General features: G+C 42.3%; 1 protein-coding gene across 3 annotated transcripts in view; it reads left to right on the forward strand.

The window, feature by feature from the left end:
* The window catches only part of Cdkal1 (CDK5 regulatory subunit associated protein 1 like 1), a 535,629-nt gene that overhangs the window by 130,786 nt on the left and 387,612 nt on the right, over window positions 1-17,231 (forward strand). For all 3 annotated transcript variants that reach the window (XM_052156747.1, XM_052156748.1, XM_052156749.1), the window contains exon 6: window positions 9,148-9,244. In XM_052156747.1, coding sequence (XP_052012707.1) covers window positions 9,148-9,244 — 97 coding nt within the window. The remainder of the gene's footprint in view (window positions 1-9,147; window positions 9,245-17,231) is intronic.

The raw sequence follows: 17,231 nt of genomic DNA on the forward strand, positions 1-17,231 counted from the left end.
TAGTCCTTTCCAAGGCATTCCACCCACTGCAAACCAAGAGTTCAAGTATATGGGCCTTGGGAGCCATTGTCATTCAAATCATCATACTGTGGAAGTCACAGCTTATAGCCCATCTATAAGTGACCACAGTCTGATGACTTACTGATAAGTTTGGTGGGCTCCTTATGATGATTTCCTTGTCATTAAATAATAAAGTAAAATCCTGCTGAATTTAAAAAAAAAACTTACCTGCATCCTACATTTCTTTTAATCTGTAGGTTTCCCCATGTTTTCCTTTCCTTATAAGTTCTCCATCAATTATTTCAGGCGTTTTGACTGTCCACTTCTTATGGGACAAGTTTTATACACGATTATGGTTCTCCAAGGATGCACCTCCGTGAAGCATAGTAGAGTTACTGATGCTTTAGGTGTAGTTTTTAGCTGAGCTGTGTGTTTGTATCAATAGATGAGTCTCTTCTACTTGCCTCTGTGGAGGTCAAGCTCACAGGCGCAAATGTAAGAACGTACACTGGTTTATTTAGAGATGTGCAATAGTCTCCACTTGTGAGTGATTTTGGGGGCTGGCTACTGCGACATTAGGGAAATTCATGTCTGCAAGTGTTCCTCCTCAGTGAGAGGTCTGCTTTCTCTGTTCCCTTCACCTGACTCTGTGGCTTTTCTTTATAGGGCATGTTTTTAAGAGTTCCACCTAAACTGGTCTGTGTTTCAGGTTGTTTACGGGTTCACTGCCATAGGTTCGCTTTTATGTGTGTTTTTGTTTTGTCTGTTGGATTGTAGGAACACACTGAGGTATAAGCTTTTATTCCTTCAGTCATCTTAGTCTCTGAGGACTCAGACCATATGTTTAGATTTACTATTAAAATTATTTACAGAGAGATTAAATTCATGCCTACTTATTTTTTTTAAATAAGGCTGACATCAAAACATTCCAGGTTTTACTTACTCTATTACAATTTTCATATGATAATTCTGAATGGGAGTCTGTTACCTCGTTCAGACCTGGTTCTTTTGGTTTTAGCCTTAAGTTAAGAATTTTTAAAGTATTTGTATGATCATACAGGTCTAATTTTATTTGTGTTCTTTGAAAATACAAATAATCTGTAGCTCTTTTCTTACTACTTCCAGTGCTAAAATTATTCACCATTAGCCCATTGCAGTGGTGGCTGTCTCCACTCTCCTCAGTCATTTTCTGTAACCTTGAGAATGCATTGTTTTTGCATACTTTGAACACTAATAGAATATAGTGAGTGATTATTATTCACAGAACAATCCCCAGTACAAAATGGAGCTATTATTTTGACTCTAGATGTCAATTTACCCTAACATTAGATAATCACCCCAAGATTAATACATGCCTACAATCCTACATGTAGGAGGCTGAAGCAGGAGAGTTGCTCTGAATTGAAAGCCATCCTTGGCTGCGAAGTGAACACCAAGTTTGTTAACATCTTGTAGTAATATCCTTATTCAGCCAGAAAACCAACCAACCAACCAAACAAACAAAAAACGAAAAAAGTATTTTATATGGGCAAGTGGACTATTATTAAAAGATTATATAGTTAAGCAAATTCTTTTTATCATTATTGTTAGCATATAGGTTTAAAAACATGTGTATGTATATATACATATATACACATATATGTATATACATATAATATATATGTATATATATCTATTTATAGGTCTGAGACATTAGTACTACCTTATCTCAGGTCAATTTTCTTCTAAGCAGTAGTGTGTGTATGTGCTGGGTGGTACTGGGTCTTATGCATGGTAGGCAAAAATTCTACTACTGAGCCATTTCTCCCGTGTGTGTGTGTGTGTATGTGTGTGTGTGTGTGTATTCTTTTTTTGTTTGTTTTGTTTTTTGGATTTGGTTTTTTCGAGACAGGGTTTCTCTGTATAACCCTGGCTGTCCTGGAACTCACTCTGTAGACCAGGCTGGCCTCGAACTCAGAAATCTGCTTGCTTCTGCCGCCCAGAGTTCTAGGATTAGAGGCGTGCACCACCACCACCACCACCCGGCATGTGTGTATTTTTTTAAATTTATTTTTGTTAGTTGTTTGAGAATTTTATACAATGTAGTTTGATCATATTCACTTTTACCTCCTTCCAGATTTCCCTACACCTCTTGATCCCCCAACTTGTCATGTGTTTTAAATTTAATACTGCATAGGCTCTTGTGGGTGTGGGCCACCCCTTCATGCCTCCTGCTTAGTGTTTAATCAGCAAGCCTTGGTTGATTAGCTTTGGGTTTTCCACTCGCTGCAGTGCTGTGTATCGTTTTTTCACGGGTACACAGAGACATTTTCTTGTAACTTTCTTTCCCTAGGGAGACAGCACCAGGGCAGCCAGTTGAGGCCATTTTGCCTATGTGCTTTTCCACAGCTGATTGGCACAGCTTCAGTCCCAGCTCCGTGTGAATCTGCTGAGCTTTACTCTCCTCTGCATAGTGGACGGCGGTAATCAGGAGGAAACCTGCTTTCGGTTACACATTACAGCATAATTTGCTTTGTTTAAGTCCTGTTGGTAAATGGTGAATGCTGTTTTCATAGTTGTTTTAGTTGATAATTTGAATTGATGTTAGTGTGAATTTGTCCATGAGCTAGCATTGAAATAGAAACCCTGACAGCTTAACCCCCTGAAGTGGATGCTGTTTTGCCCATTTATGTTGTCAAGAGGGCTTTTTTTTTAAAAAAAAAAAAAACAAAAAACAAAAAACCACAGACCTGTGTGTGGTATTTCTGTCTCGGAAACCACTGATCTTGTTGCGTTTGGAAGTGAGTAGTGGCTCCAAGGTTTAGTCTGCTCTATGTATGTAGGCCACTTCTATTTCCAAAGGACCCCTTCCCCAACTAAAAGTTGTACTTAATTCCATAGCTCGGTGATGAAGGCCACCTATAGTAAGGTCATTTCAGTTCTATCCAATTGCTGTGCTACTTTTCTGACAATATGCTTAAATGTAACTTTTGTGCTTTTAGAGGAAAATGCAACAAAAAGGAGAGAGTTGGGGGTGGCTTCCATACTAAGAAAATTCTCTACAGGATTGTAGCAGCTCTTATGGATTCAATTTTTATTGGTTTGATTTAAAGATTCATCATCAACTTCAGATGTAGGTCTGGGATACTATATTTATGTGTAATGAATGTAATTCACTAGCTACTTCTCACTGTATTGTCTGTATTTCACTTTTTACATCTATTTATTATTTGTCAGTGTTTTCATGTGTGTTTATGTGAATGGTTGTGTGTGTGTGCAGATTGGAAGTCAGAGGGCAGTTCTTGGGAGTCAGCATTTATCCTCCCCCTTTGTTGTGAAGCAGCGTCTTTCTTGTTTTGTGTCACTGCGCTATGTTTTCCTACTTAGCTGGCTTTCAATCTTTTTGGTCAATTCACGTGTATCAGATTTTCCTCTTTCTATAGGAATAATAGAATCACATATGCAAACCACTGTATGAGGTTTATCAGATGGATTCCAGGGATCTGAACCCAGGTTTCCAGGCATGTCAGGCAAGTGCTTTTCCATGCCCAGCCCTCATGCAGCCATTCTTTTAAGAGTTGCAGTAAGAACAATGAAGGTACATAGAATCAAGTCTTTTTATTTTATAATGTGGAAGATTCAGATGAAGGCATTGCACATGCTAAGTGCATTCTAGATTGAGCAATGCTACCAGCTGTTTGTTACGTTCATATTGGGATTTGGCCTCATTATCATAGAATCAGAATTTATCATATTCAGATTAACTTTAAGGAGATTACTGCTCGCATGTCCCAGGTTTGTGTATTTTGATCATTTCCCTGGAGTACCTCCCCTTGTTCCTGTCACAGGCACGGGCTTCTGTCTACTGGATACATGTTGCTCGCCATCCTGTAACACGTTTTCCTTTTTACAAAGCATAAGGTACACAATTACAGTGGCATTCCTTACTGAGATGCTAGGATTGTGCTCCAGTTACTTACATACTTGGATCATTATTTTGGGTTTATAAATCTTAGAATAGACTTTAATTTTACATCAAGCTATTGGGAGCTCATGGCCCAACTGTCCAAGTAAAGGACACCAGCCTCTTGTAAGTGCACATTGGCATTTTCGCCAAGTATTTATGTCTTGACTGGTTTTAGAATAAGGAAGGCATTGTGGCTAATGAATGGTACCAGAATCTCTCATTTTTGCTTAAGTGTGTTTCTGTATTTTACATGGCTGAATGTCTATCTATACATTATCTCATAAAACAGGAGACCTTTCATGAGAACATCTGATCGCAAGGTCTTCTCAGTACAGTGTAGCAGTGTGCTTGCTTTGTACAGAAACACAGTGCTATGACTCTTCCTTTTGCTGTCATGAGGAAGAGTTTTATATTTACAAGTGTAAAAACCTACATATACTGAGGGAATTCATTTTTCACAAAATTCTTTATTTCTCTAATTGCTTTCTTTTAAAAACTCCTTTTATTGTTTCTCTGTGTGTTTCACATCATGTACCCCAGTCTTACTCATCTCCACCCTCGCCCTTGTAAGCCCGGTGCTCCACCAAACACACACACACACACACACACACACACACACACACACACACACACACACCCCAAAACCAAAAAGAAACCCGACAAAACAAAAAGTAACAACAAACAACAAAGCATAGAAAAGATCTCAGTGTGGAAGCTGTTGTACTCTGTCACAGTGTGTCCCATAGTATATTCCTCTGTCCATACATTTTCTATTGCAGATGTTAATTGCTTGAGTCATTGGTTTAGTTCAAGATCTCTGGCTTCTGTGACACCAACGGAGACTCCTCCCAGTTATCCTGTTGTTAGCCTGCGTCACAGAGATCCTACAGTTTTAGATCGGCAGGACTGGCCCTTTCTCACGGCTCAGGATTGCAGATGATGGAGATTATGGGATCCAATTCAGAGCCCAGGATATAGGCTTCAGTGATAGCTGGGCTGGTCAGTGCACTGACTCTCCCTAATCTGTACCACCAGGGTGAGCTCTCCCACCCTGCTCCAATAGGCCATGCTATTGGCAGGAGGCAGGGTCAGCTCTCTGGGCCAGTTCACCCTTCCTTACCTTAGCCACCAGGATCAGCTCCGCTGTGTTGCCCAGGCTAGGTTCTGGCTTGCCTGAATGCTGCAGCCAGCGAGAGGGCAAGACTGCCAGTTCTCCAGATGAGTGCTGAGGGGAGCACCTTAGGGAGCTCTCGCCCAGGGGGGCCAGTCACCTGCCAGCTGGGTCACCTGCAGGCTTGTCAACTCTGCTGTGCTGCCTAGGTAAGGTACAGGGCTAGTTCTCCTTCTCTCAGGATTTCCTGAGTGCCAGAGGTGGTAAGGGGTTGGAACAACAATGACACAGAACAGGGACTTTTTTAAATGAAAGAAATTTTAGGTGAAAGTTTACATTGCTATGAATATTATTGCATTGATATCAGTTTTATAACATGTATGATGATTAAGAGAAGTACAGATGGAGAATCCACAGTCTATCCTGACCCAACTCTAGTAGAAAAAGATCTATGTTTTTCTGCATACACCAATGAGTCTAGTTTTCTATCCAACCACTCACTGGACTTGGGTGAGTACAACAGATACTGAATTGAGGTTCTTCCTGGAAGGCACTTGGCTTTACAGCTTGGGACATGACCATGCGTTCTAGAGAAGGAGAGCTTCCTCATGGTTTGTTCTCGTCTTCTGAAATGTGGGACTCAAGGATCCAGGCTATCTTGGGCTCACCCCAGCTCTGCCACACTCAACTGAGGTCATTGCATCTGTTTAAAGCTTAGTTTTCTTATTTTTGCAATAAAAGAGTGATACTTTGTCATCATTAGGTGTCCTCACGCTGCTGTGACTGTCAGCTTCTCTATACACTGTTTCCTATGTTTGGTATGCAGAAGAGGAGGTGCCACTTTATTTTTATTTTCTGTGTCACTCAAGTTAATGGTCTATGCAGGTGCATGCCACTAGTCTCATCTGGAGATATGTTTCAAGAATATATGAACCAAAATATTAAATTAACTTTATATTCATTAAATTTTTAATTAACATGCCAGTGCCACCTGAAAGGAAGACATGGTAATTCATACTATTTTAAGCTTTTCTTAAGTTATTATTCTTAGCAGCTTTCATATTTTGAAAGATTAAAGTTTTAAAAACTATCTGTTAGGTGTGTATCAAAAGAAAAATAATTCACTGTGTATTAACAGGAACAAAGTTTAATAAATAAAAAGAACAGATTGTCAGAAAGAAATGCTTAGAACAAGAACATTCACAAACTCCGTGTTAAGGCTTTGGAACGTCGTGATCACATGTAAAGTGTGGCATCAGTATGCCATGGGCTGTGAGCTTTGGGTTAGATTGTGCTTCTCGTCAGCCCTGCCATTTTGAAGCCAAATTCAACTCAGCTTGGAATAGTTCTTAGTCCGTTACTCAGTCAGGCTCTTTCTGAACCTTTGCTCTTAATCTGGTGGTGGTCTTAGTGCTTGACGAGCTGCCTGTTCTGCCTGGCACTGTGGCTAGCACTGTTCTCCCGCCCTCCTGTTCTCTCTTTTCCTTGCTCCTACTGTGGCTCTGTGCTCTTTTTTCTGTGCCCTTTCTTCTTAAATTTGCTGATAAAAATTTCTTCATGAAGCCTCTCTTGTTTACACATTCATCTTCTCTTCAAGACTTCTGTTCTTTTCTCTGCCACTGAGACTTACATGGTTGCTGCCAAGTTGCTTATAGTTTTGTCATATCATCTTTTATTTACATTGTTTGTTGAATTGCAGGCAAGAGTTTTCCTCATTTCTATGTTCCCTTAAGATGATTTCATTTCATGGGAAACAGGCATTTTCATTAAGGAAAAAATTCTTTTAGATTTATTTTATTTTATGTGTCTGAGTGTTTTGCCTTCATGAATGTATGTGTACCATGCGCATACCTGGTGCCCAAGGATGTCAGAAGAAGGTATTGGGTTTCCTGGAACAAGGTAACTCTGAGTTTTCATGTGGGTGCTGGAAACTGAGCTGGCGTCCTCGGCAAGAGTGCCCCGTGCTCCTAACTGCTGGGCCATCTCTGTGGCCCCAGACATTTTCTTTGAGCATAATTATTGGTTATCTTTTGGATACTTGGCTATGATTCTACATGGTAGTGAAGGTTGTCAGAAAGCAAGATGTTAACTGTTATGTAGAGTTTGATAATAAAAATATTTTCATTTGATCAAGAGTTTTGCATTTACTATAAAAAACATAATTTGTTTGAAGCGAAGTTCTTATCAGTATAGTTAATCACATGGCAGAGATTGGTGATGAGTCCCTTGGATATATTGTGAGTCACCCAAGTACAAGCTTGGCTTTTTAACAAAATTATTTTAGTAAGTGTTTTTAAGATTCCAAGTAGGAAAATTTTATCAAAGGACTCTTACTGAAATAGAACATTTACGAAGGCTCGTGAGGTAGTAAATTTATAGGTAGCACAACCAATCAGTGTCCAGAGTGAGTTGTGGGATATATGAGAAGGGTTAGACAGAGGAGACAGAATGAAGAAATGTTATAATTTAAAATCTCAAAAATAAAAGTAAATGTATATGCACTCATTTATTCATTCAGCCCTTCTTGCACTTCCTAGAAGTTTTAATGTGACTTCTAATTTCAAGGACCTAGCTCTCCTACACTGACGAGTTTTCTTCTCGTTACTGTTGACTTTTAATTCTGAACCTGTGCCCCAGAAAAGTTGTCAAAAAATGACAACAAATGTATGCCGGGTATGGAGACTAGCCATTTCTTGACATGTATTCTGAAGTGAGTCTTGCACCTCAGCTTCCTAGGGTGCTAGAATGGCAGGGGTCTCAGCTTGGTGCATAAATTATGACACCCATGAATGTAGCAGGGAAAACAGTAAGGAACTTCCAAAGTGATGCTCTTGAAAAAGAGGTGAAGGCATGCACATTTAATTCTAAAATGAGCAGAAGATATAGTTGACCCTGGAGATTTAAATAGACACACATGTCTGCTGTTGCTAGCATTACATCTGTGCTGCTGAAAGCAGTGAATGACTTTAGTGACACTCCACACAGACATGCCCATTCACGCTTCAGGAGCGAAATACCCATAATGCTCCAAATGCCACATACAAATTTGAATCAGTGTTTCCACTTAGAACTTCTGTGTTCGTCAGCTTTTATTACTGTAGAAAAATATCAGAGGAAATTAGTTTATAAGAGAAAAATTATTTTGACTTTCATTGCTAGATGATTCTGTCAGTGGTCTGTGGACAGCAGTGCAGAACATCATGGTGGAGCCCAAAAACCAAAACCAAAACAAACAAAAAAACAAAAACAAAAACAAAAAACCCAAACAAGCAAAAAAGTGCTCACATCTGGGCATCCAGAAAGGGAGGGCGGAAGAGGGAGAAAGTGGAAGCAGTGAGGGGAAGGTCCAGGGGTAAGTCTACTTCTCCAGGTGCAGGTGCTCCTGTTCCCTTGGCCTGTGTCGCATCCACATAGCTGCCCATCTAATAAGAAGATGGATTAACCCATCCATGACACCAGACTTCATTAACCAGTCTTTCTCATAGATCAACATGTGTACTCATATGTACATATATGCATATGTGTGGATATACTCATCATCTAGTCGTGCTTTGCTGTGAAGGATGACAGCCAACACAGGAAACCAATAGCTGTAGGGTGTTTGGGAGAAGTTGGCAGAGAGTTTGGGGATTCAATAATATGAGATATTTTACCTTCTATCCTCTCTTGTTGGAATTGTTTTGAGCTATAGTTTAATTTTATATTGTTCAAAGTTTAAGAAAGAATATATGATGTTGTATGTGCATTCTTATTAACATTTTAAACACAGGACTTGTTTGAAGGCTTAGCCTGCCTATCTGGAAAAAAAAGATTTTTGCAAATGTTTCATACCAATGTTGCAACTTTGTGTGATTGTTTTGTTTGGCATTGTGGTGATAATGAAAGGCCCTGACAGACACATGCATTAGTGGTATGAGAAACAGGCATGCAGTACATAAGTTTAATGATGAATATTTTCTTTATCCCATTGCTAGGATATCCTGGTTCATGTTAGATGGTCTTCTTAATTGGAGACCTTTGGTGCACCAGCACCAGTTTTTAAGGCTGTGCCAGTGAGCAATAGAATTGACAATGATTTTCTTCATTACAGAAAAGCTCAAGAAGAGAATAAGAAAGTTGTCCTCGCTGGCTGTGTCCCCCAAGCCCAGCCTCGTCAGGACTACCTCAAAGGACTGAGCATCATCGGGGTAAGAGTGGAGCCTACAGATAACTTAGACACCGTGCTGTTAATTCTTCATTTTACTTCCTCCCGCTCCTCTCCTTAGGACTTTTCTAAACATACAGTCTGTATCTCCTCTGAAACCTTTCCACACACACACACACACACACACACACACACACACACACACACACACACACACACTGTCTCACTAAGACACTAGCACTGTAAAGAGGTACACTATGGGGTTTATGTCTTGTAATGTCCTGCTCTTCATCCACTGTTGTCGCTCTCCAGATCATAGCAGATTCTCCACCTTACTGAGCTGCTGCTCCCCCTCCCCAGGACATAAATGGTTTAACTGCTCTCCGTGCGCGCTCCCCACCTCCAGGTCTCAGCTTCTGGGGAACCCATGCTATAGAGCTCTTTGCCACGACATGGTTCTCCAGGATCCCATCTCTGGGTGGCTCTGCTCCCTGTTTCTGTCTGTGACTGTGTCTAACTTAACACAGAGTTAGGGTTTTAGGTTTGGAAATATGGTTGTACACTTAAGTGATTTTATTTTTCCACAAAGCCCATATCCAGTTTAAATTTTCACACGAGGACAAGGTTTTCATCACTTTAACCACTCTGTCTTTCTCCAGCCTTCTCCACTCATGAATACACAAGTGTTCCCATTAAATGTTCACTGATTATTTTGACCAAACATTTTTCCTTTTGTAGTTTTGTTTTCATACATAACTGTTGGGCAGGCCGATCGGAGAGGTGCAGATCGGAGAGGTGCAGATCTGTCTGTTTGTCTTAGTTCCCAATGGCCCAGTACAAAGCTTCTGGAACTGTGGTTTGTGACCCCATAGTCAAGAACATGAATGGAATGGGGATGACCATGAGACATTTGGCAAGTGAGAAATATTTCTGAATGCCTAGCAACTAAAACTAACTTCATACCATTCTGTAGCCAGACGTCCACGTTTCTGTGTTGTATCATGTGACCTTACTGGAGCCTTGGGTCTGAACATATCTGTACTTCATACTGAGCATGCTGTCAGGTTGCACAGCCCCAATAAACACCTCTGCCTGAACCGCCTCTGCTCAGAGTCCAGACTACGCATGTGTGTCGTGGGCCACAGTGCTTTCAGACTACACGTGCTGTGAACTGCTGAGCGTTTCCTGTACGCATAAAGCTTGCTTCTTCCCCAGAAACGTAATGGGTGAATTACAGAAAATAAAGACATTTGTGATTGTCCTACCATCATTCTTTCATCTATCAAATCAGTATACATCTTTGAATAGTGTTGTTAGAGACAAGTAAGCCCTTTCATGTCATTGGCATGCAAATTTGCTTTCATTTTAAATAAATGGCTAAATTATATACTGATGAAATATTTTAAGGTAAATTTCCTATGATTTGTTATTAGCAAATGATTGATTTGTATGCCAGTTTTATAATGTATATCTTTTTTCTTTCCTCAAGACACGGTTTTTCTGTATAACCTTGGCTGTCCTGGAACTCACTCTGTAGACCAGGCTGGCTTTGAACTCAGAAATCCACATGCCTCTGCCTCCCAAGTGCTGGGATTAAAGGTGTGCACAGCCCATGATCTTGAAAATAAATCTTTATTTTATATAGTAGTAGGTGAGTGGCTCAGTGGATAATGATACTTGCTGTAAAGCCTGGTATCCTGAGTCTGATCCCTAGAATATTTAGGATTAAAAGCAACTCATGTTCAATACTAGCATGTAACTGGAAACTAAAGAATTACTTAAATGTAGGCTTTATGATTCTACCCATTGGCTTGTCTCACAGGCTGTTTAGGAAAAATACCCTAGATGCATGCCAGACCCAGATCTCTGGCAGTGGAGTGAGTCCTCCTGCCCGGTTTCTTAAGTATACGGGCATGAGGCCTTCTTTTCTAGCCCAACTGGAAGCTGTCTTTGAGGTGTTCATTGGCTTCTAACAGCTGGTCTGTAAAGTGAACTGCTGGCTTGCAGTTCCTTAACCCTTCCTGTTCTGCATGGCTTAAGTTAGACATTTGGTATCTCAGCTGAGTGTGCAGTGACATAGGTGGTTGGTAACTGACACAGTAGCTGGCACAGGTGTGAGTTTCTCTGCCCCTGGGAAAGTTCTACTCTTAGCAGTTTTGAGATGTGGTAATAGCACCTTTCATTTGCTTCAGGTACCACCATGTCTGCTTGTTTCGTCTCTTCATGTTCATCTGTGACCCTGAAGCATTTTCTGAGAGCAGGGTAACATATCTGTGGGGGCCCTTTGAAAGTCCCTTACCAGAGTGACTCAGTACTGTTATTTATGAATTGTTTGGTCAATTCCTTGCTTCCTGATTGAGAACATATGGAGCCAGTAAGGGAACATGCTGCATGTTTTGTTTTGTTTTTCCCTGTATATTTATAGTCAATTGCCCGAAGGGTACAAGATACTGTTTTACTTGTTTTATTTGAATAATATGCTCTTGAATAAGCTTTTGTGTATCCAGAGCTGCAGTTTATGGTGCTGAGAATAGCTTTCCTTTTTCTCCAGTGGAAATTCAGTCTATTGTGCCCTCTTGGAGGGGAGTGTGGGTCTGTCTTTGCTCTGTCCTCCTCCCACCTGCGCTCAATTCTTCCTCTTCTGCCTGTGGCTCTGGTCCCTCCTTGTCTCTGCCTTTTTTCTTTCTTATTTTCTCCACTGTCCTTATCACTGCAAAAAATGGACACAATAGCTCCCCAAATTGCATAATGAACTTTTTTTCTGCTTCTTTGTAATTAAGTAAAAATAATGGTTTCTTATTGTGTTTTTATACACACTTCTTCCTGGTCTTTTGTCCTTTATGGATGCAAAGCTCCCAGCTGCCCACAGTTGCACAGAGTTGTGAGGTCCTCCAGGTCCCTCAGTCGCTGTGCGTTCCTCAGTTGTTATTTTCTTTAACAACCTTCACAGCACAGCATTCGGCTAATGTCATCTTTTGTTGTTGTTTTTAGATGTAATGGCTTTCTTGATATACAATTCATACTTGACACAGTGTATCCAACTGCAGTGTGTAGTCCTGTAGTTGGTGGTTTATTTAGAGTCTTTACCATCACCACAAAACAAACAGTATCAGAACACTCTTCACTCCTGGAAGAAACATGGGCTCCCTAGTGCACCTGTCTGTTTCCCCTTCAGCCCATCCATGAATAGTCACTAACTTGCTGTCCGTCTGACTTGCTGAGGACATTTTATCTAGTGGGCTGTACTCTGTGAGGACCACCTTGGTTTCTTACTCTGTGGACATGCAGTGGGTCTCATTGCTCCTATCTCTTTTATAGTGTATGTTTTATTGTCAGTTGTTGGATATTTCAGCCTTTGGCTATTATAAATGTTGCCATGAACACTGTGCACAGGTTTTTTTGTGTGTATAGGTTTCATTTTTGTTGTATAGATTTAGAACTGTTGGGTTATATGATAACTGTGTTTAACTGAGGAAATATTGGACTGTATTGCAAGTATTACCACCACCACCACCATCACTACCACCACTACCATCATCACTATCACCACCACCACCATTACCACCACCACCACCACCACCACCACCATCACCACCACCACCATTACCATCACCACCACCACCACTACCATCAGCAGCAGCAGAAGTCACTCACTGCTTGTGTCACAGCTTTTGAACAGGCCCCATATGCTGCCACCCTCATCTCTCCTTTGGAATTTTTCTCTATCTCTCTCTTCTGGTATCTGCCGTAGTCACTTTCTTTAGTGCTTCAGGTCTCTTCCATTTCTGTTGTTCCTGCTGCCACCAGCGTGGTAGCGATCACCACTGACTTTGCCACCGTTGCCGCTTCTGCTGACTTCTCTCTAAGTTATCACTCAGTCTCCTGATGATCAGGTAAACGTAGGCAGAGGACATAGTGGGCGAAGCCTTTAATGAAGGCTAATTTTTATCTGGGAGCAGCAGCTTAATGAAAAACAAACATTGGACAAAAACTTAATAAATAAATGCTTAAACTTAGTAACATTAATTTAAAAGTAGTTAACAATACTCTAACAATGTCTACTTTTTGCCTCAGTGTCCCAGAGAGAGGGGGATCCTTCTAATTCATCTTAAACCACTATTTTATCCAAGATTCTCATGGGCTCATGTTTCTGTTTTCCTGGCTAGGGTTCCTAGTTTAGCTCTCTGTGCATACTGTAACACATGCCCACCGAGCCGCACCATCCCTGCCTCATTATTCCCTTTGTGTGCTGTAAGAGCGAGTGCTGGACTCCTTCTGAATCTTTTTATTTACAGGCACATAGGAAGACAGTATTGTTGTAGCTCCATCACTGTTATTTCCTATTTTCCTCATTTTTTTGCTGTCTGCTGATCTCAACTGATACCTTCGTAATTCATCTTTATACTGTACACAGTTTAGCCATGACCTCTGCCTCCTACCACAGCCCAAATCCCAGGCAATCTGAGTCACTGTGTGTGTTGTGACTTGCACTTACCCAAACTTGCACTTCCTTTTGTGTCAACTCCAGTGGGAGTCACCTGTGTGCTGTTTCAGCACCCTGATTCTATAAGCAGACACTGGCCACACTTTTCTTCACAGGTACTGAACAGCTGAGCCCACACTGATTAAAACCTCCTATATTTTTCCTTTTTGCCATCCTGCTATCCTCCCTTCATCTAAATGTTTGTTCCGCTTCTTCCTGTGTTTTTCAGGCTTCATCGGAGCCCCAATGCATAGTCCGCTATTTTCTTCCTTTGCTTCTTGACTGTGCCACACACCTCTCCAGCTTGCAGCCTCCGTGCCCTGTGCAGGAGCATCTGCTCTGCATGCAGTGTCTCCTCCTCACCCCGATGCAGTGGTGGAGACTTCCCACGCTAGTCTTGTTTCCATCTTTCTCTCTGTCCTCCCCCTTTCCCCAGCTCCCTTCTGCTCTCTCTCCTCCCTCCTTTTTCTCTCCAAAGGGATGAATCTTATTGTGATATTTTCCTACATGTATATAGTATACTTTGATCATACGAATCCCTACAGTATCCTCCTTTCTTAATGCTGTCCTGTTCCTTAGTCGTGCCTGGGCTTTAGACAGGTTTATATTTGGCTTTTATGCTGTCAACCTTTTCTTTTTAAATTGTCTTATTTTTAATTCATTTATTTATTCATTCATTCATTCTACATTCTGATCACATCTTGCCTCCCTCCTCTCCTTCCAGTCCCACCCTCTCACCCCCTCTACCTTTCTTCATTTTATTTCCTCTTCTCTTCAGAAAGGGAGCCTCTCCTCTCCCTGGGTACCAATGATCCTGGCATATAAAGTTGCAGCAGCTCTAAGTACACCCTCTTCTACTGAGGCTAGACAAGGCAGCCTAGCTAGGGGAAAGGGATCCAAAGGCAGGCAGCAGAGTCTGAGTCAGGCAACCACTGCTCCAGTTGTTAGGAGACCCACACGAAGACCAAGCTGCACATCTGCTACAGATGTGAAGGGGGTCTGGTCCAGTCCCTGCTTGCTCTTTGGTAGCTCTCTGTAGGTCTTCCTGTAGTAACCTTGACCCCTTTTGGCTCCCTTGATCCTTCTCCTAATTCTTGCACAAGACTCCCTGAGCTCTGTTTCACAGTTAGGTGTGAGTCTCTGCGTCTGTTTCTATCAGGGAGCATCAGTTATGCTAGGTGTCTGTCTGCAACCGTAGCAGGATATCATTAATAGTGGCAGGGGTTAGCTCTCTCTCATGGCATGGTCTCAAGTTGGGCCAGTCATTGGTTGGCTTTTCCCCCAACCTCTTCTCTGTCTTCATCCCTGCACATCTTGTAGACAGGGAAACTTTGAGGTCTAAAGTTTTGTGGGTAACTACCCCTCCTTTCCTCTCCTTTACTGTGGAACTTAAGTTCTGCCTGGCTATATAGGAGGTGGCCTCTTCAGTCTCCATATCCCCTACTGCTAAGAGAGTCTCAGATAGGGTCATCCCCATATCCTCCCAGGGGCTTCCCCTACCCCAGGTCTCTGGCTTGTCCCAGAGATGATCCCCCTGCCCCAAATTTCCTGGATCAACCATTAAAGGCTAGACTCACAACCAAAAGTATTTGTTCTATTTTGAACATTTCTCTTCAACCTTTCTTCTGTTTGCATTTAAACTGTTAAGAAATAGTTACATTAAAAAAAAGGAAATAGTTATGTAGACCAAAGTACATAAATTATTATTGATGATGCATCACGTTATCTGTTTCCTTGTTTGTGACTTGGTACCACTGTACCTACATCTTTTCCTGAGATGTCCAAAGTGCTCCTCCTGGGTTCCATGACCTCCAGTAGTCCATACAGGCTGTTCCGGCTTGAGAGCAGGAAGACACAGCACATGGGTTGTGGTTGTACACCTCTCCAGTTTTTGTGTGTGAGACACTGAGGGTAACGAAACATTTTTCAGAGTTATCATGTATTTTTAATACATCCTATGTAGAGTGTTCTTCTCATAGGGCCACTACATCACTATGGTATGCTAGTCTGTTCCTTTATCAGTAGGGTGTAAATGAGTGCATATGGTCCCTTCAGTGAACAGGATGTTAGGCAGCTGGCAAAATGAGCACAGCAAACCTAGATACACCAGTGATGTGTACACATACACCTGTCTCTTGGTGTTTTCCTTGTCTGTGTGTATAAAAACCTCTGCTATGGTAAAATGAAACCAGTCACAGAGAACACATGCATACATTCAAGAATGAATCTTAGTATCTAGTTTTCATAATGAGTTATTTTATTTGTGCAGTAGAAATAGAAAGTAAAGCCAGGCATGTCAGGGTGTGCTTTTGCACTCAGCACTCTGAGGCAGAGGCATGCAGGTCTCTTTGAGTTTGAGGTTAGTCTCTCTACATGTTCAGATCAGCCAGAGCTACATAGTAAGGCTCTTTACTGAGGCGGGTGCTGTTATGGAGTGATTCAGTCACATTTTACTCTTCTGTTTTACTTTCCTCCCCTCCCCCCCCACCCCCCTCCCCTTCACTCCCCTCCCTCCTTGCTCCCTCCCCTCCCCTCCCCTCTTTCCCTCTCTCTCCCTTCCCTCCCCTCCCCTCCCTACCTCTCTCCCTCCCCTCCCCTCTCTCCTTCCTCTCCCCTCTCTCCCTGCCCTCCCCTCCCCTTCCTCCCCTTCCTCCCCTCCCTCCCTCTCTCCCTGCCCTCCCCTCTCCTCCCCTCCCTACCTCTCTCCCTCCCCTCCCCTCTCTCCTTCCTCTCCCCTCTCTCCCTGCCCTCCCCTCCCCTTCCTCCCCTTCCTCCCTCCCTCTCTCCCTGCCCTCCCCTCCCTCTCTCCCCTCCCTCCCCTCCCTCTCTCCCTGCCCTCCCCTCCCTCCTTCCCCTCCCTTCCCCTCCCTTCCCCTTCCCTCCCTCTCCCCCTGCTCTCCCTTCCCCTCCCCTCCCTCCTTCCCCTTTCCCTCTCCTCCCCTCCCCTCCCTCCCTCTCTCCCTTCCCTCCCCTCCCCTCCCTCTTTTCTCTCCCCTCCCCTCCCCTCCCTTCTCCTTTGCTCCCCTCCCTTCCCCTCCCCTCCCCTTTCCCTCCTTCCCCCTCCCTCCCCCCTCTCTGTATTAGAACAATGATACTTGGAGAATTTTTAGATGATCAGCCTTGAGCTATTTCAAATAACTTCTCTAACTTCTGAAATTATGATTTTATTTGTTGTACTGCCTCCATTTCTTTCTAGCCTCCTCTGTGCCCCTCGGTTTTCCTAGTGTCTTTTCCTGCCTTTGTTCAGAAGACTCTTGGTCCCCCACTCCCTTTGACTTCCTTTCTCTGTGTTCTTGCTGCACTCTGAGGATTCTTCCCTGGTCACTCGTATGTGGAAAAAGACCTTTCCGATCGACCATGGGTACCCTGGGTCTGAATATGGTACTCACCACTAGGTATTAACTTACTGGAAGGGTTTTAAAAATTGAGATAATAAGGCGCAATATTTACCATGTATCTCTTTAATATTAGCACATTCTATTGTGCAATCTGCCATTTTATGTCCTGTAACTTTAAAATTAAATTTATGATTCAGTTGTGTTGAGTT

This window comes from Apodemus sylvaticus, chromosome 14, assembly GCF_947179515.1.
Source record: "Apodemus sylvaticus chromosome 14, mApoSyl1.1, whole genome shotgun sequence".
NCBI classification, from domain to species: Eukaryota; Metazoa; Chordata; class Mammalia; order Rodentia; family Muridae; genus Apodemus; species Apodemus sylvaticus.